The following is a 20914-nucleotide window of genomic DNA, read 5'->3' on the forward strand; positions in this document are numbered from 1 at the left end:
GTATCTTGATAAATGATTCAGACCAAGAGTAGCATTTTCAAGGTCTAGCTAAACTTACCTCGATCGTGAGTGATTGCCAAGTTGATACATATGGGGGTTGTACTGAGCCAGAATAGTAATGGTGTCACATTGCTGCCCAATGATCAGTCGAGCCTGTTGCTCTGTTGCATTTCTCAGATTAATTCCATTAAACTAGAATGAATAAATGTAAGACATTAGAAATCACATTTTCAAAGGAAAAAATGGAAAAATAATTTTAGGACTTGCAGCATCCTGATGTGTTTCAAAAAGCAACATCAACACAAGTCTCAATCTGTGGGAGCGCTGCAGGATGGGTGTCTGAACAAAGGGGAGAAAAAGTAGCTACAGAACTAGTGATTTAATTACTCTTTTGGGGAGAAATCAACACAACTAATGTTTGATAACTTGATGACAATCCTCAAATATGTCTCATTTTTAGATGACAGAAAGCTACCTTCAAAGTAGCATTATCCCTTATACAAAATATGCTTAGCGAAGGAAAAACTTCTGAATAATTTGTGATGAAACTTCACATACAATTAAAACATTATGATCTAGACTATCCCTTGTATTGTATTTATATTTTGAGAGATGACTTCTCGTTCACAAGCTATTACACAACTGCATTTGTTTACTAAAGTAGTAGAAATATTAAGTGAACAAAATTACCTCCAATAACTGATCACCATATTCAAGGCCAGCTTGATGGGCAATGCTCCCACCAGTTACTTTAGACACAAATATGCCACCGTTTTCTCCGCTCACAATGGAAATCCCTAGTGGCTCAGAACCCTTTTGCACTTTAACATGGCGTGGTTCTTCCATATATGGCCTTTAAGAAGAAATTGTTAAAAAATGATTTGGACAAAATGGCACTCAAAGCAAAATATTTAAAAGTGACATGCGCTATGTAATCTGAAGTGGAATATTAAGACTAGTTTTAAAAGCTACTAAAATACTGTAAACAGCCTATGCATTCCTTAAACACCATGCAATGTAGAGTGGTGGAACTAAATGTATATCAGATACACAATTCTAGATACATGACTGCATAAAAAAAGTTACAGCAAAAGTGAATTATAAATACTATGATGGTGAAAGAGGTAGGAAATAAATCTCCACATCCATATTATATAAAAGTAAACCACTCTATATAATATGCAATTTACAAACCATATTCCAGAAAAGTGCCTTACAGTTTATAAATGCTGGGAGTCTTAATATCCAGTGAAAACAAACATTGTAAATAATAACATGGGGAACCAAGAGAAGCCAATAAACACAAAATCAGTTTTATACTTGTACGCAGGGAAACGCAAATTAGTAATGAAAATTAAGCTGTTGCAAACTCAAGCTTTAAGACAGCAGTTTGCATGGTAGCATTACATTTACCATGCAAATTCTCCTTGAGGGAAAATATCAAACATAAAATAGCACAAGGTGCGCAATACTGCTTGAGAAGGACAACCTTATATCAGGCCAACCTCAAACTCCTTAGTGATGAGAACCTAGGCCTAGGAGCCAGAGGGATTCTCAGAAAAGACCTATTACGGAACAGATATCTGAAAGATGCAGAAGATTTGAGAAGAAAAGAACACTTAGACACACAATAGTAACAGGCACTAAAAAGCATAACAATAAAATAGTCTATACATGTTATTTCAGAATGAAAGCCTGGTGTAGTTTTCTCCCCGTCATTCCCTGCATTCACTGTACTCAGATTTGGATGTCTATTTCTCGTTGAATCCCTGAGTGTTATAAAACTTTAGGGAAGGGAAATCAGTCTGTTTATGAGTTTCCCAGACCAACATGCAATTTCTACTCCTTACTCCAAAAGGCAGAAGAAACCACAACTGCTTAAGGCCTATAATTGTTAACGTGGTGCCCAGTCCTAACCCCTTCCACATGACAGAACAACACACACTCACATAACACCTTTTGTGGTACTGACAACAGAAACATCAACCTTCTAGAAAAGTATTTCAACCTGCGGTCAGCAGCTCAGTCAATCTTGTTTTGATGTGATTCACATAACACAGAGAGCTGCATTTGTGGTCCACAGTGATAGAAAGGTTGAGAATCACTGTTCTAGAGAATGCTTATAAAATGGTGCTGCTAGATCCCTAGGTAAAAGTTTCAAAAGCACCTGACCAATGGCTTTGGAAAGAGGGAGGTGGGAGAACAAGGAGGACTTCTTTCCCCTTCATTATCATAAAAACAGCATTTATAGTTGAAAAATCCTTAATGAGATTTCTGTCTGATCTGCTTTTGATTTCTCTCTCCTGCCAATTTTCTCTCCCTGCCCACTGCCTTTGTCAGCATCCCTTTCCAAGGGAACACTCTTCTGGTAACTCTTAGTAGGGGCATTCTTAATGTCATCAGTTTGTATGGATAAAAGAAAGGTCTCATCTAATGACGAGCATAATTACAGAACCCAAGAACTCCTTAATTTGAGTCCTGATTCTAAGACTAACTCCCCTCTGTGGTCCTGGGTGTGTCAGCACTTCCATCTTCTCTCATAACGTGAGAAGTAAAAACAGCACCTTCTTACTCAGCAGATCTTTACCCTCTGTATCTGCTTTTTTCACACCAGCCAAGCAAAGTCAAAATGGCTACGTGAGCAAGATATTACTCTTGCTTGTACAACATATTTTTGATTAAGTTCCCAAGCACGAATACCAGTGTAACCTGATAGCCCATGAATATGACATTACACAGGTAACAATGAACATATCATACTAAACCACTCAAAGTTATGTGCAAAAAGGGGAAAATGCAGTTGGACTTTCAGATTCCAGGGTAAGATTGCATGACTGATCATTAGCAGAAAACATCTTCTGACTTGATAACTGAATACAGTTGTGCTAATCATGGTGAATTAATAAATAAAGCTCCACCATGAGTTTTCTACAATCACTTGCAAAACTGCAATGTATAGTACTATACACACACACACACACACACACACACACACACACACACACAATGGAATAAAAGCTGCTGAAATATCTTCAGTTACAGTGAGATGAAACCTGAAAAGTTCATATAAGATTTAAGAATTAGTTTAATGTTATATAGGATGTCCTTGTTATTCGATTTTATTGCCATTTTAAGGGCCAGGTTGCTATTTTTACCACTCTTGGTGAAGTGCATGTAAATGTAATTTATTCCTACATCAAGGTTCCTTTATATTGCCGAAGTAGTGCAAATAGGCCTCATTGTAAAAGTCCATGGTTAGTTGTTTGATATTCTGAGTTTATGTAAACTCTAACAAATGCAGATATAGCGCATTTACAATACAAGTAAAACCAACAGTCCAAAATTAATTAGCACAAGCTGAAGGAGCATTGTAAGATACAGGGATGTGACATCAATGAAAACTTACATTATATTAAAACCCCAGTATCATACTTAGGCTCCAAACATCCAGCACAACCTGGTATTGGGCACTATTGGCAGACAGGCTACTGGGATAGACGGACCTTTGGTCTGACCCAGTACGGCCATTCTTTTGTTCTTATTACTGCCAATAATCCATTAAAATCTTTGGAACTAACTCATGGTAGTGAAGTTAAGCATGCACAAGCATTTTTGTAGGATCAGGGCCATGATCCTGAATTTAAACCTCGTTGAAGAAATCTGCTTGAACTTGAATCCTTCCAAATCACAGCAAGTAAAAATGAGGGGTAGGCCTGGTGGCTAGTAATGTTAACAAGTTGAGCATTAACCAAAAACTACTTCCAGGTCTTCATTTTCTATTATTGACTCCTAGTGAAAGATTCTGTAAGGGATCAACATCTGAACAAGCCTAGGAGAACAATCCAGTTTAGGAGAAAGTACCCCATCACATGCATCAGCCTAAGAGTTTCTGAAAGTTTTAACACTATCCTGTAACTTCTGAAGGAAGAGTATGCAACACAAGCTTCTTTCACAGCACATAAATCATAACAAAAAAGAAGAGTAACAGGACTTAAAGTACAGCTCAGCACTTAATATATACTCCTGATTTTGTAAAGCCAATTGTTCATATTTTTTCACTTTACTGAATAAGATTATCTTAAGTAGAATTGTATGAAAGATGACAACCACCATCACCTTACCTATCTTTTCTACGCTCTCCAATTGATACAGGGCTAATAGAAATCCTAGGTAATGTAGAAAGGGAGTTCTGTGACTGGCTGCTGGCAAAAGAAGAGGTTTCCAGGTTCAGTGGTGACTGTGGAGGGGTTATCAGACTGGGACTGCTACATTCAGAATGTGATAGTGAACCTGCAATAATGTAAGAAAGGAAATCAGTTTCTGTATAAAGTGCTTATTGTAAATGTCTTACAACAGAGGAATCTGAAGAGGTATTAAAAGACAAGCACACCCATAATATGTGATGTATAATTTACATAAACATAGTTGGGCTCAACTCGAAATAAGCTATGCAACTTGACCTATGCTATCAAATAGCTTAAATCAAAACAGCTTATTTCAAATTTGGGCACGTCTACATAGCACTTATTTCGAAAGAGAGCACTCTTCATCCGATGTCCTTACTCTTCATACAAGGAAGTTTACAGGAGTTGGAGTAAGAAGCCCGTTATTTTGAAATAAGAGGCTTGCTGTGTAGATGTGCAATATATTATTTCGGAATAATATCTATTATTCCAAAATAATGCTACTGTGTAGACGTACCCGAAGATATTTACACATGCAATGTTCCTTTCAAATGTGAGTTGATTTTACTGCTCTAGAAATTGAAAGCATTGGCTTGAAGCAGTAACAGTGAGAATAGCCCGCAGGCCAGCTCCTTCAAATGAATATAGAAATGCACATGAGTAATGGAAAGCCCTGACATCATAATGAAATAAAGAAAACCTAGGGAAAAACAAAAAGATTTAAATGTATGGACAGTCTCAAGAGGATCTTATCCCTTTGCTCCTGAGTCTAGAATGCCTTAAGTAAAGTCCAGACATATAACCTGCAGGTCATGTAGTACAGAAAGTTATTATTGAATATCTAAGGTTTTAAATACTTTGCTTTGACTGTTTTCCTCCTCAAGAATATTTAACTGAAAAAACTGACAGTCAGGAACGTTCAAATCAATCAGTTGCTGCATCAGGGAACATTGCAGAAAATACATTTATAATTATGAATGAGTTAAGAGTTAAGTTTAGTCATGGTATAATAACGTAACATGTGACCTCTATGTATGTCCATTCAAAGTATTTTCAATACTTAATTAAGGATTCAGAAGAGTCAAAGCAATAATAGCAGTCGTCAACTTGCAAGCAGTTTACAGACTGAATTCTACTCATGTAAAATAGTTTTTAAAATATTACAAAGAAAATTTGTTCTGCTTTATACTTCATGAACAGAGATAAGAATTGTTTGCTGAAAATTATTTTCACAATTCCAATATATTTTCAATAATTCAATCAATATTGTTTAAAATATTCAAGTCCTCAGATGAATGCTTTATATAATCAAAATATTAATAATCAAAACCCTTTAAACTCTAAATTTATATCCCGGTTAGAAAGACTGAATTTTCCGAAGAATACGAGGTTTTAGAGTTAACACAATTATATATACACCTTTATGGAATAATTTCACCACTATTATCCACTTAGGATATAACTTCATATTTGCCTACAGAAGACTCGTGATAACTGATGTATTCCATAAAGCTGCAGCTCCTGGAATCAAGTGCTTTCATGCAGAAAAGTAAAAAGGAACATTTTCTATTGCAGTTTTTAAAAATCCCCTAGTTTTTAAAATATTCTTTTGGGACCTGTTTTTTTAATGCTTGGGGTTGGCAATGCTGAAAATATTACCAAAAAAAGTTAAGAATAGAAGATTTTACCCCTGTCGGAGCCCATGATGGACCTTGGATACCTTGGGGTTAAAGGGATCTTAATTCTTTCCGTCCTGTACTGCAAGTTGCTGGAAGAGCCTATTTGTAACAAGAAAATGTTAGAATTTATAACATACTTAAATGCAAACAGATAAAACATATTTAAGTCCTGATTCTTCAAAGGAACGCTAAATGTTCTCTATATGGGTGCAAGAGTCCAGTTCTAGCACAATTAAGGTGTTGCAAAAAAAATAAAATAAAATAAAATAAATTCCAAAACCCTTTTATTCTCCCATTACCGTGGCTAACAAGCTGCCTGGCTCAAACAGCTAATATAGCTATGGAATTGCTTAATGTACATTGCTAATACTCCATTGGGTGCTAAATAACTCTTTAAAATTTTGACCAAATACACAACATGTAAGACAGGTGCTGTTCACTTGTGGTCACTTCTCTTTCAGAATGTGCCAGTGAAAGTTTTTAATTATATTCCAGTTACCTATATTCGTTTCAGTGGATACATCACTTCCTACCCTAACCTGAATGTGGGTTTTGTTGTACTGCTACCATGTTCTGCCATAGACGTAATTGCATTTTGTGATGGATAATGGCATTCTTGAAGATACAATTTTAAAAATACGTTTCAGAATTAAAAGGTCTATGTCATGTTAAAGACTATTGCCATGAAGTGTGTGTATATTTAAGTTTTGCTGGAATAGATACGTACCCAAGTGTAAATATCAAAACTGTGTAAGGTCGATATAAACAATTTAATACACCTTCTTATCTTCCCACAAGATAATACTTTTCAACTAAGTACTACACAGCTATTTGATCAGTGGTAACATCTATGCCTCCCTTCTGGAGCTACCTCCTTTCTCACTTCCCATCATAACTCTGAAACTCAAAATTACATTTAGAAAATCTGTCTACCTGCTGATAACAGTCATCACACAATTGCCTTCCATACAGTAACAGCTGCTTAAAAAGTGTCTCGCACCATTCAACTGTGACATACTAAGCAGCATATAGGCTGAAAAAGGGGTTTCATTCAAATCCTCTCAGTGAGGAGAAATTTTAAGAGCCAGGAATTGGAAGCAAGAAAAAAGATGCATCCTATATGAAGGATCCCTCAAGGATGCTTTGAGTGGGGTTGGAATTTTCTCTGCTTTGTCTTAGAAGTAATGAGAGTGTGAATGAACTTGAAATGCTAATTACCAAGTCTTGCACTGGATGGTAATGAATTTGAACCATGTGATGCCCTCGTCCGTGAGTTTTCAGAATAATCACTGGAGTGCTTGTGACTTAGATCCAAACTCAAGCGACCTTGGTGCTGAGCACTGCATCAAAAACAAAATAAGTTATACTAAATTCCAAACAATGTAGCTCCATGCCACTGATCCTTTGCTTTAGCTCGCTACTACTACTTGGACAGCAACTTTATGCATTTATTTCACTGCAATACATCCTTAAAATCATGAACCATATACAACTGCATTCTGTGAAGTATTCCATAATAAGCACAATAAAGTTACCTCATTATTCAATTCCAGAGAAAACTTTTTTTTTTTTTTAAGAAGACATTTGTACAAGCCAGTCCGAGATAGGACAAACATAGTACTTCCTAACAGGACATTAAATACAATTTTTGATAATGTGATCAAACACATAGCTATTATTGTATACCACAGACTGCAATCTTCAAAAATTCTTTAAGAGTCTTGAGTTATGGCTATTAGGAGAAACATATTTGCTCTTTGTGAAATATGCTAATAAGATTATTACTTAGTTGGAAGGCAGAGACCAAGTGCTCTTACAGATGGTGCACTGAGCCACAGCTCAACAGAAATAATATTTGTGGCCTTTAATTCAGTTCTCTAAGCTTTCAACAGAATATGTCCTTCGTGATAAATTCAATCTTTTTCTAGTAAGCTTTTGGGAACAATTTTAAATATTTGCAAAATATATATTAATCTAACCTAATAATGAACTGTTTGCTTAATCAAGGGAAGCAGGAATTGGGTTTGATCTCTGGCTTTGCCAATGAGAGCCGAGTTGGGCCCAAGAAATTCACAGTAACTATTAATAACTTTGCTTAATTTTAATCTGTCATCTTCAAACACAAGTAGGGTTCAAATTTGCAAAGCCATTTAACTATGGAAATTCCAAATGGAAGAAAGAGTTGAGTCAGTGGGAAACAACAAAAAGTTAAGTCAACATTACAGATAAGGGTTAAGTTTTTAATGACCTTGCTAAATTTTCTACAGATTTAGTAGTCACTTTCTACTTTACTTTCACAGTAAATTATTCTCAGGCAAAAATATACAAGCCAGCGTTGCACGGCTTTTTTCAGAGAAACCCATTACATAGGAAGAAGTCACTGACTTTATACAGTGTTTGTAAAGTGCTTTGAGATTCCCAGGTGTAGGGTGCAACAGAACTACTATTTTACATTATACTGCACTAGTATATAGAGTTGCACTTTGTGTGGACCACAGTGCAGAGCAAGAAGCAGCTTTCTCTTATTGATTTTATTTGTAAATAAAGATCTACAAATGTGATGTTCTGAATATATACCTAGGGTGCAGGTGCTGATGGCAGATTTGGCTGGCAACTGACGGGCAATTGTTGGCATGAACTCTGTGGCTCCAAGCAGTATAAACTGGATTTCTCATTACAGCAGTTACTGCAGGACAGGGTGCTAAACTTCTTGGTACAGTACCTATTTTCAAGTGGAAAAAATATATAGTATGAGTTTTTCCCTAATCAATTCAAATGCTCTAGATATATTCAACATGCTGGGTTCAAGTCATTTATGCAAGTCACTAATCAAGTGGAAAGCTACACACAGCTACAATATGTTCAATGCATTATTTCAGACTGCTTTATTGAACAGCTCAAAAATCTACTTGCCCACCAAAATAGGAAGATTTTTCTGTCTCTTGTCAAGGTCATGAAAGTGTCAAACATTCATATGTAAAGGCAATCGTTCCACACTTCTAGCTGAACTATAATTAGGTAAGAGGTAAAATTTTAGAGAGGTGCACAAAAACTGTTCTTGGCTACAAACATCCTTTTCCCTCGTCAGTTGGCTCATATACTTCCAACTTCTGTAGCATCCTATGGCCATAGACTGACAATTCCCAACACTTTGAAACTGATATTTACACATCAGTCTCATTTAGGATTTTCATTAAAGTACACTTATATTTTACTTTCAGGCAAAATGTTGTTCAACAAATGCTTTGGTAATGTAATTCAGTGGCAGAAATATTTTGAAAGACAATGAATATTTACAGTCAGATATACTGTGAGGTTTGCTGTAAAATTAAGAACACAAATAAAAATAAGGAAACTGCTTTTTAGTGAAAATACCTTCCAATAAAGTCCCAGTTATTAATTTAGTGGAAGATTTAACTGGAGTTACTCAGGTCCCTAACTCAAATAATTTTTGTTTTTCTTCATTTAAATAATTGCTCTGGGATGGAAATGGAGATGAGGGGTTCAGTAGGCAGGTTGTCACAGGGTCAGAGGACTACCCCACCTCCCTCTCTCGGTAGCAGCTTGGGGCCAGGTGAGAAGTGCCTCTCCATGACTGTTGCAGATTGAGTGGGCACAGCCAGGGGAGAGGTTCATGTCCCTTGGCTGAGGCAAGTCCAAGTTTCTCTGCCCCCGCACTCTGCAGTCAAGTGCAAACTGTGCACTTTCCGCTTACTTGCCCCTTGCTCCCTGACAAAGAGGAACACCCAGCAATGTTCGCATGGGAAATGGGTGAGGGGCTTCAGCCCCCACAACTTGCCCTGTCTCAAGGACACCTGGGGGTGGGAAGCTCTGGGCTGAGACAGTACCAGGCAGATAAGTTGTGAGGGAAGAGAGAGAGAGCAGCCAGTCCCTATCACCTGCCTGGTGATTCTCTTTTCTGCTTCTCAGAAACCATATAATCCCATTCTGGGCATATCCCATTTTTTCCTGGTATAACCAAACCCTTACCTTGCTTTAAGTTACAATATGAAGAAGCTGCATACCACATTGGTTGTCCTAGTTCTTACTATTTATATTCTCATATCACAATGTTGTTCAATAAATGCTCACATTTAAATTTTGGTATTTTAATTCACAGTTGCAGAAATACAAAGAAACAAAACAAATATTTACTGTCAGATATACTTTGACATCTGTTCAAAAATTATGGGCATTATTAAGGAAATTGCATTTTTAGTGAAAAGACTTTGCAATAAAGTCCAGTTATTAATTAATAAGTTTCATTATTACATGTTATAATGCTTGGGATGCTACTAGGCTAAAAAATGCTCAATTTTACTAATGTTAATTAAATAATATCCTCTTTACAGCTGGGTAATTTGAGGCACAGAAGTTGAATGAGTGTTCTGTTGTCTCCCAGTAATTATTGATCACCAGGATGAAATCTCAGTAAGCCATAACAAGAACTGTGAATAATATTCAAATTAAACTTCATACCTGCTTGAGCTGGACCATGGTTTTGAGAACTGATGAATGGACATACCTCAGACCCTCACTCAACACAGGCAAATACATAGAGATACATTTTCAGAGATATTCTATGCTAGCAGAAATGCAAACCATATTAAACAAGTATTTTGAAAGACACCAGGGATAGATTTCTACCTACCATTGGTTAGGGGATGCTCTATTGCCTGCATTTCTACATTGTCTGCTTTACACAGCCCCCTCCTCAGCCAGTACATCTATATCAATTCTACAGCATTTTTTTTTAAATAAGGTAGGCAATTTAACTGAAATGTCTGCTTTGTAACATTTCCTGCAGGAAAATGCTCATTTTTGCTATTGATCTCATGCAGTCCTCTCATACTGCCTTTTGTAACTGAAGTAAACCTCTCCAATGAACAGTTTCAATCTGATCGAAGGCAGCAAATTTACTGTTTATAGTAAAATTGCACTCAGAGGCCCCAGTGGGAGAGGTATATTACAAGAGCCTCAAAGGCCTTACAGTCTCATTTGTCAGATCAAACGCTGGAGGTTGAAGAGGCACAGAAAGCAATTTGCTCAAGACTACACAGCAAATTAGTGGCAGTGACAGGATTCAATTCAGGTCTTTTAAAACACATTCCAGTGGTCTCTTCATTTAGTACGAAGCTCCGTTCTGAGATCTCTGTGAATCACCAGTAACCTTCCTGAGTCTCGACATTCATGGGCTCACTCAAAATAAACTCCCTGGTTTCCGGTTACGTATGAACAGTGCGACTTTTGCTGCCCTTGGCGTGCAGCTGCCACTAAGGCCCCCGCTTGCCGTGGCGGCAAGATAGACAGGCGTGCCCAAGTGACTGCCTCTGACTCTATGTTAAGACTGGTATAGTGCTTCAGGAGTTCACATTCAGTACTGAGTTGGTGAAATCTAATTCAAGGGGGTGTCTGCCCTTGTTTTTCTCACCAGACAGCATGACCATCATAATGGTCACTGCTGGCCTTTACGTTTACTAACTGAAGGCTGCTTGGAACGCAAAATGAATATTTCTAGCTTGCAGTCAGAACATTACAACTGACGACAAATTTTCACAATGACATTACAGGCCTTGCCATCCAGGTCGTCATCACTAACCTGATGACATGCCTCCAGCGTACAAGGAGGGAGACACAAAACCATCGCTGTGCCTAGTGGAACGTTTTGGTGAATACGGCGCCCACTCCCGGAGCTCCGGTGAGAGATGCTCTTCGCTGGCTGGAGTGTATTTCTGTATCTGTAAGCAAAGTGCAGAATTCAATCTGCAATTAATCCAGGAAGCTTTGAATAAACTATGACAAAAATAACTTGATGCTGATTATGCTTTGACTCCACCACTTCACGGATATCACTCCTCCCCGTTATTCTTCTCTGTGCCTTCACATTGTCTTTATCTTCAAACTCCTCTGCCTACATCTCAGCTCTCTCTCTCCCAATTAATTACCTATGGACCTTCGGTCACTCCCATAGGCTCTGCAGACTACTCCCATTGTTCTCCTCATGCACTTAGGCATGGGTGTAATTTTAAACATGTCAATAGGAGCTTGTTCAGATACTTAAAAAGTTATGAATCTGCCAAATTATCTTTCTGAATCAAGGCCTATATTGGAAGTCAGCCCCTCTTCACGTAGGCAAAACATCCCCACTACTATTCAAATTCTTCCTAAAAGCACAATGGCCCCACGCTATTTCAACCATAACCCCCTCCAAAAAGAGATGTTTGAAAACAAATTCTACACTCTTTCTCACCTGCCCCTTTCCAACAGAGCACATGACCGCCTAAAACAAGACTGGCTGCTGGACCTGAAGGTGTAGCACTCTGTCTTAGCTTTCACTGACAGGTGGAGCAACGTGGGTTGTGGATAAACATTTCTACATTGTTTGCTTTACTCAGAGTGACTAGGCATGGGTGAATGAGGAAATCTAATGCGGACTGAGAACGCGATGGCCAAAAATTTCAGCAACCATAGGCAGCTGCAAGTACAATTTTTAAGAAATGCATCACCCTCAACACCATTTTCAATGTACACACAGTAGTACATAAAAAGCATATTAAAAATATAATATACAAACTATGAATCATTTAAGGCTGCTCTTCATGTAACAGGGAACTTATTAGTGAGAGAGATTTAATAAAACATACACTGCTCTCACTCCTGCATCAGAGGCAGACACAACTTTTCCCCAGCTTAGAAAAGCCATTTGTAAACCTCTCCTTTTTTCTTGTCGTCTTATTTAATTAAAAGTCTCCAATACACTCATCCTTGATACCTACGTGTTTAATACAAGAAGAAACACAATAACAAATGTATCCATCAACTCCACCACAATGAACACCCTGTATATTTTTGAAGACATGCATTTAATATTAATAGATTCACATTTATATGTAGGGAAGATGGTCTTTCAACCTGAGTAAGGGGCAGTGCATAAGCTGCACCAACCTTAACCTCAGAGTGGCTCCAGACGATGCTGTTCTTGGAGACACTCCTTTACTTCTTGGCATATACCAGCTGATGGGTTCCAAACCTCTGCCCACTTTGCAGAGAGGGAAGGAGGAAGGGTGGGAGGGGGAAATAGCAGGCTTATGACATCTGTACAGCTACATTGGTCTATTTTCAGTCTAGCCACCAGAACAGAAACACACCCTCCATGATACAGGTATTAGCAGCATTACGATGGAAGCCAGCACATTTTCGTTTCTGATATTTAAGTGTATACATTAGAAACTTTAACGTAACTTTTTGTATTTTAAATATCGTCATTTTCATTGTCTCTGCAATTATTACAACTATGAAAGTTAGTGCATAAAAGGCACTTTTGTGAATGCCACACTTTTTAAAAGACACCGCACAAACCCTATTTTAAATCCTGCTCTGAAGCTCACAGCTCAGTTTACAACACAATCCAGAGACAAATGTGTGCGCTCTTGTATCTCTAAGCCTGGAATTCTTGCATAGGCATAACTCAGTCAACATACTTGTACATCAACCACCTCAAAAAAATAAGCGCAAAATTATATGGTTTTCATTATCTGAAAAATACTTGTTGGGGCTGGATGATTTGGAAAATATTAACCACCAACACTAACATGTCCTGATCAGATTCCTACCTCGATTGGTAACAAAGATAAAGGCTTTCTATCCAGAGAATGATTAATGTCACAAATGAGCGCCCTTCAAATTTCTTGTGTTAGCATAAAGATGGCAGGCAACATTTGTCTAGCCATTTAAGGATAATATAAATGTGAGGCACTTAAGGTGACTGATGACTACAGTTAAAATAATAAGCATATAAGTATCAGTGTACATGGATCAACCTGACATTGTGTTTAAGGCAAATTCCTGGCCCTCAAATATGCAATGTTTTCCTGGGTATGAACCAAAAGGCAGGAGTAACCCATATATTAGCTTTATACAGTACAAATCTGTTTTGAAAATAGCATCCTTTTTCTCTGCTCCCTGGGTTTGTTCAATAATCATCTGCTGATGGCAGTTACAAGAGTAAGCTGTTACTAATGCAGTGCAGACAGCAATAAAAAGAGGTAGCAGGGCTCTATTCTAGACCAGATAAAATTATTAAAGGCCCAATTCTGGGAGCTGGCAAGTGTTTCTTGAACCCCCAAATGATATCAAAATAGGAGCAAGAAGTGCTTAGCACAACTGACAGAAATTGCTAAAGTTTCATTTAAAAAAAATCATGACAGTTTTTAAACTAGCACTAGTACCTTGCACCTCACAGCACCGAGCGTCAAATCCTGGTCTCACTTATACCTTTTACTCCATTGTCTGCTCTGTTACACTTTTGCAAAGCCAATGAAAACAGTGGGCCTGATCAGATGTAACTGAGGGAAAATCTTGCCCACAGAATCCTTAAAACTAGAGAGAAACCAGTTTGAATCGCAAGATCCCAGTTAGAAAAAAATTAACTGATAGCTCTGTATGTGCATGTGGTGAGGGGGAAGACTCTTTACTTGGAAACAGAGCAGATCTGATCTGGAGGCCTTGAGCCTCACTAACCCTGTGGCCATTTTTACTTTATCTCTCAGTTAACACCCTACCTTAAATTGACCATCTGCAATCCTTCCTTTGTCTACATCCCTACCATGGATGGATGGTTCATTCACACCTTCCTCTGCAGCAAAACCAAGTGCTTTCCGGTCCACAGTTATTAAATAGTCAACATTTACAGGGTACAATCGCACTTTAACTCTATCTTCTTCAGGCCAGACATAAAAAGGTGTTTAGGCACCTAACGATGTAAATAAGCACCTAACGAGATTCACAGAAATGCGGATATTCAATCAAGAGCCCAACTCCCATCCATTTTCAATTGCTTTTGTGAATCCCAATAGTTGCCCATCTGCATCATTGGACACATACATAGGTTTGTAAACTTGACCCTTCATAATTCAATTTTTGCATCCTGTCAACACATCCTAGAGAACCTAGAATTATCACGGAAAACATCAGCTACCGAAGGGCATGAAACATTCATCAAGTGAGACACTGTTTTTGTAACAATCAGTGCCTTTTGAATACTGTAACTCTGAGAATTACTTTTGTCCTCTGAGAGATAAAAGTATTTTAATGAAAGTTTCAAGGGCCAATATTTTCATTATTATCCATTTTGGGCATCCAATTTGACACACCCTGAAGGGCCCCGATCTTCAGAATGTGCTGAGCATCTCTTCTCTGAAAAATCAGAATCCCTCTGAGGTGTGTCAAGTTAGGCACCCAAACCTGAGTAACTTTTAATATACAGGCCAGCATCTCTGCTTTATGTATATTTAATTTCTACCTGAAGTGAAGGATTAGGAATGGGCACGGGGGTGAGTTTATGTCTCAAAGCAGGTGCTGATTTTGGTCTTGGTCTTTTTATCTCTGGCTCTTCAACTCTTTGAAAGCCAATGTCATCTTCACAAGATTTTCTTGAAGACAGATGAGTACAGTCAAGCCCCTCCTCCCTGTAATAATGCCCAGTGGTCCTGCTGCGCCCCTTGTGAGTGTCTGAGTCTTGCTTAAGTGCCAAGGACGCTGGAGGCTGGGCTGTAGCTGGGCTGGTAGGCGGAGATCCAGTGGTTACCGTAGAGTCTGAGGCAGAACTTGTCTGCTGTTTATGTTTAAATTTAATAGAGTCACTTCTCTTGGGAGGGGTTGGAGGGGTTGAAGCCACTTCAGCTTTTGAGGGCTGAGGCGAATGCCCTGACACCTGATTAGGAGAGAGATAGTCCACTTTGGGAGGAGTCTGTGGTCTTTTGAAAGTGTCAGGATCAAAGATGGACTTCCTTTGTTTTGGCTTCTTGTACACAGAGAACTTTTCAGTTTCTACTGTTGAAATATTGACCATGACTTTAGGCCACGTACCACCACTATGCTTAGCTCCATGCCCTTTGTCTAAAGCAGTCTCTACCATGATGCAGTTGGCTACTGTGGGCTCAAACGGCAGCCTCCTGCCGTCCAAATCAACAAGCCCATAGCCTCGTTCCCCATAAGCATCTGGGCTAAAGGAGCTAAGACTGTGTTCGGAATTACTGTGGCAGCTGTGCACAGCATTCCTGCGCGAGTCTGCCCGTGAAGCGCAGCCGGAAAAGGGCTTGTGATCACAGAACGAGCCACTCCCCTGGTCGCTCTGGTCCTTCTTGCCATCCAGAATGTCTGGATTGAAAATGTCTGTTTGTGTTGAACTGTTGTGTTTCAAGTTTCTTTTATTCTGAGATTGTATCTCTGATGTATGAACCCGGCAGTTGGATATTTTCTCGGAATCCTTCAGGTTTTCAAATATGTTCTGACCACTCCATGATGAGCTCTGAGGAAAAACCTAGAGGGAGAAAAATATTTACTCAACAGTGTGTCAGATTTGAGTTTTGCCCCTGGCTGCCTCAGCTGTCCCCACGAGTTCCCAATTCACACACAGACCATAACACGAAGCTGAACATAAAGGAGCACACCTACGTTCTGGGGGAAATGATGGATGGAGTGTGTGGGGGTGGGAAGAGCTCAATCTCAGAAACCGCTAGTAACAGGGAATCCAATCAATACAGCAATCAGGGAATCAATCCAACAAACCTTTTTGGTCTTTTATAAGTATCTTCACAGAGGCAGCATGGAGTAATGGAGAAGGCCCTTGACCAGGACACCAGAGATTTGGATTTAGTTCTGGATCTACCAGTGGGCAAGTCACTTTTTAGTGTGTCTTTTCACTCTTACCTTTTGTCTGTCCTGTCTATTTAGCCTATCAGGTCTCTGGGGCTGAAACTTTTAGGGTGTGTCGACATAGTAGGGCTTAACTCGAAATTGAATCATGTCAATTACGTAGCTTATTTCAAAATAGGGAGCGTCTACACAGCACTTATTTTAAAATAGAGCACTCTGCCTCTGTCTTCCCTTACTCATCGCACTATGAGGGTTAAGGAATAGGAGTAAGCAGTCCTCCAGCTTGACAGTATTTCGACATTACTTCGAAATAACTGCCTCCTGTGTAGACATGGACTAAGTTATTCCGAAATAATGCTAGTTATTTCAAAATCATGTTGCTGTGTAGATATACCCTTACTCTCTATGGCACACCTAACTTAATTTACCCCCAGCCTCAGTAGAGATTCTGGTTTGAAATGTGTTTCCCTACTGATGGCCGTTGAGAATGAAGAATCCACTATCATGGGAGGAGGCTGCTTTTCCATCAGTGATCCCCACCCCATCTCACAGCAGTGTTCCCTCTAAGCCTCTGACTGGGTGGGGCTGATCAATCACCTGTAAAGCTGTGCTGCCACGCAGTTTAGAGGGAACACTGCTCACCAGGGATCCCTTTCGAGAGGCAAGAGGACAGTTCAGTTTCTATGTGCATGCAGACTTTCTGCAGCTGATGCTAACAAAGGGGCTATATTACCTGTTGCGTTGAGAGGTTTTTGGTTTTTTGCAATGTGTGCGAAATGGAACTGAGAGCAGCCACTGAATTCTACACACTGGAACAGCCATCCAAATGGGCTAATGACCCCATGGACCAATTACTATCAGGGAAAGCCATCTGTTTTCGTTGAATTTCCACATTACTGTATTCATTTTATGAATGCGCTCTTTCCCCTCTTTAGAATTAAAAAAATGTGCATCTTCAAAAAACCTTGCAGCTTTTTCCTTCACCTCCTCCGTTTCTGTCCCCACACTCACCTTCATCAATGAGAGTGTAAGGGAATCCCTACAGTTTCGTAGCAAAGCTTCACATTCAGTCAGTGATTTATTATCAAGTGCAATGCCATTAATCTGCCAAGGAAAACAGCAAAACAAGAGGAAATTACCAAAACAAAGCTAGCAACAAGAATTGTCTTAGTTTACCTTCTATGATATAGGTACATAATGGTTACACAAATACAAACAAAAACAACACTAGAGCAGAAAGAAAAATGACAGTATCTAGGTAAATTGGATCATTTTTGCACATGAGAAGTCAGACAATTTCACTAACTAGAGATTTAATTTAATCAGGGCTGCAATTATGGACTAAAGCTGGCGTTTAATGTTTGATTGCTCCACATTATCTTTATCTATTTGCATGCCTGAGATCTATTCCTGAGATTCTGAGATCTCTGAATAAAACGTATATCTATTCCTCTGAATAAAATGTATAACTAAGATACTAATAATTAAGATACTATTCAACTGATCACGCACACCCAACAGTTCCCAGAAGGGATAAAGTGGCATCCTGGAGGAGACAAGAATTGAAGAATCTCTTTGATTTGGTTCTGGAAGAGCAGGTATCTCAGAGGAAGTCTGAAGATAAAAACAGGCAAATTGCAGGAGCACCTGTAGTTTAACCAGCGCATCCAGAAATGGAATGGAGACACATTGGTCCACTTTTAAAGAAAGAATAGTCACAAAACCATTCCAGATCATTTCTATTTCTAACCTCTAATGGAGATCTAAAGATTCCTTGTATTAACAATACAATTCCTTGCATTAAAGATCCTTGAACTGAAGTCCTTATATTAATAAGTCTTAGATATCACCTATTGTGAAAAGGGAAGGCTGTGTGACTGTCCACAAGTAAGTGTGAAGGATGAGTTACTGCAATCACATTTGCAAAAACTTTACTAATGAAACTACTAAACATGACCTATATTTTCTATTACCCACCCTACAACCCCCAAAACGTTTGTTTATTCCTAAGATCATTACATTTAAAACAGAGAAAAACAACACACAATGAGCCCAACAAGAAGATTCAAGATTTTTAAAGCAAATTAAATGTGTGTTTCATACTCCCTGTAATACTGAAATGATATTTGTTCATTAGACTTACGGCAATTATTCTATCTCCCACAGCAAGAGACCCGTCTTTGGCAGCTGGGCTACCAGGCACAACAGCAGCAGCAAATACTCCATTTTCTAAACTAATTCCACTATCTGAAATCCATAAAAGATAAAACACAAGTTCACTCCTGTAGTATAGTAAAAGAAATGTAGCCGTGTTAGTCTGGTGTAGCTGAAGCAAAATGCAGGACTATGTAGCACTTTAAAGACTAACAAGATGGTTTATTAGATGAGCTTTCGTGGGCCAGACCCACTTCCTCAGATCAAATAGTGGAAGAAAATAGTCACAACCATATATACCAAAGGATACAATTAAAAAAAATGAACACATAAGAAAAGGACAAGTCACATTTCAGAACACGAGGGGGATGCAGGGGAGGGGGAAGGAAGGAAGGTAAGTGTCTGTGAATTAATGATATTAGAGGTGGGGAAAGTTAGATGTCTGTGAGCTAATGGTATTAGAGGTGATAATTGGGGAAGCTATCCTGGTAATGGGTAAGATAGTTGGGGTCTTTGTTCAATCCGCCCCCCCAGCACTCTCCGGGGGGACGGATTGAACAAAGACCCCAACTATCTTACCCATTACCAGGATAGCTTCCCCAATTATCACCTCTAATACCATTAGCTCACAGACATCTAACTTTCCCCACCTCTAATATCATTAATTCACAGACACTTACCTTCCTTCCTTCCCCCACTCCTGTAGTACAAATCCGTTAGAACATATCTGAAGTTACCTGCATGAAAAACAAACTCGTGTAATAAAAATGCAGTTGAAAATAAATTAGCCTAACTTCGAATACCTTTTAAACACACAGAACGGGAAGAGGGTTTACCGATAGCCCAACATTTAATATAGCCTGACAAGCACTTTCTAGTGGAGAAAAAGATTGCAGGGATTTGCAAGTTTATTCAGCTGAAATCCAGTAAGCCTCCTGAGAAGACAAACTAGATGGGAGAAATGATACATTAGCAATATTTATGCAAGAAATCTCTAAAGTCACTACTACTTGAATAGTGATAGAGATGCAGCCGTGTTAGTCTGGTCTAGCTGAAACAAAAGACTGAACTACTTGATCAGTTCTACAACAGTTAACGAGAACTCTTATCTAGGAAGTCATAACAATTCAGGCAAGTGGACTAATAGCTAGCCCTGAGCATTTAAATATATGTGATTACCTTTATGCCCAGCAAGATTGATGTGCAGAGGTGTTATCACTTTCCCGCCTAAGGACTTCCTTCTCCGAACCACCATATTAATAACTCCACCTCCATTAAGTACAGCTTTTATAACTTGCTTCTTATCCTTATTAGTAAGATCCACATCATTTATCTTCAGCAACCAATCATTCACTCTGGCAGTTAAAACAAAGGCAAGGAAATCCATATTATAAGAATACTTTGCTAATATGCAATAATTAATTACAAGGGCCATAATAGCATTATAACAACTTAGACATTAGGGGTGGCGTGTCAAACACTGCTCATTTCTGAAAAAACATGATGTATCCCATCATCTGTTAATGACTGAGTTAGCTCAAGATCCTCTGGTTCCACCACCAGTGCTTACTAGCCCTTGTAGAGATGACTATCGGGAAGTGACACAAGGGGGCACATGTGACTCCTCCCCACCCTTAGCTCAGGTCCCTTCATTGTCCCCATCCTGTCCCTTCCCCATCTCATGTTAGCTAGGGTGGGGAGAGTTCTGTTCCACTGCTCTGTCCCAGGCAGCAACCAGCATCCTAAGCAGTGTGCCCAGAAGCTGTCTGGGATAGAGCAGCAGTCAGGCACGGTGGCTCGAAGAAGAGAGGCTCTGTCCCCACCAGCTATTGGCCCCTTGTTCCCCCTCGTCCTCCCCATGGCATTTGGGGACTGGGACATGTCCCTTCTGCCACTGCACCTCCCCCCCCCATGCATCACCCCAGTCTCAGCATCTCCTAATCAAGCTGACTCTTGGACATCTCATATCTAAAAACATGGTGGTAACACAGCTGTGAAGGTACATTAAGCAGGATTAGCTCCACATTAGAGGCTGCCTAACTAACCACAGATACCTGAAGCAACATTTGAGAGGTAGGTTCTCCTATAAAGTGAATAAGTCACAGTTATTACCTTAATAATCAGGGCTATGAGATGGATTTTGGCAATTCACTTGACATTTTTCAGTTACCTCAAACATATTATTGTTCTTGAAACCATCTCAGGCATGACCCGCTCTCAAAATCTACCTATGTTTCATGT

At 39.1% G+C, this 20914-nt stretch overlaps 1 protein-coding gene across 2 annotated transcripts in view; it reads right to left on the bottom strand.

Moving 5' to 3' along the window:
- Nucleotides 1–20914, bottom strand: part of DLG5 (discs large MAGUK scaffold protein 5) — a 172634-nt gene that overhangs the window by 19499 nt on the left and 132221 nt on the right. For both annotated transcript variants that reach the window (XM_075934726.2, XM_075934727.2), the window contains 11 exons: nucleotides 19853–20028; nucleotides 18663–18766; nucleotides 17531–17623; nucleotides 15165–16184; nucleotides 11463–11601; nucleotides 8441–8585; nucleotides 7082–7203; nucleotides 5873–5962; nucleotides 4122–4290; nucleotides 691–853; nucleotides 59–192 (listed from right to left, as the gene is read on the bottom strand). In XM_075934726.2, coding sequence (XP_075790841.2) covers nucleotides 59–192; nucleotides 691–853; nucleotides 4122–4290; nucleotides 5873–5962; nucleotides 7082–7203; nucleotides 8441–8585; nucleotides 11463–11601; nucleotides 15165–16184; nucleotides 17531–17623; nucleotides 18663–18766; nucleotides 19853–20028 — 2355 coding nt within the window. The remainder of the gene's footprint in view (nucleotides 1–58; nucleotides 193–690; nucleotides 854–4121; nucleotides 4291–5872; nucleotides 5963–7081; nucleotides 7204–8440; nucleotides 8586–11462; nucleotides 11602–15164; nucleotides 16185–17530; nucleotides 17624–18662; nucleotides 18767–19852; nucleotides 20029–20914) is intronic.

Source organism: Pelodiscus sinensis, chromosome 8 (genome assembly GCF_052426305.1).
Source record: "Pelodiscus sinensis isolate ZL-2025 chromosome 8, ASM5242630v1, whole genome shotgun sequence".
In the NCBI taxonomy this organism is placed as follows: Eukaryota; Metazoa; Chordata; order Testudines; family Trionychidae; genus Pelodiscus; species Pelodiscus sinensis.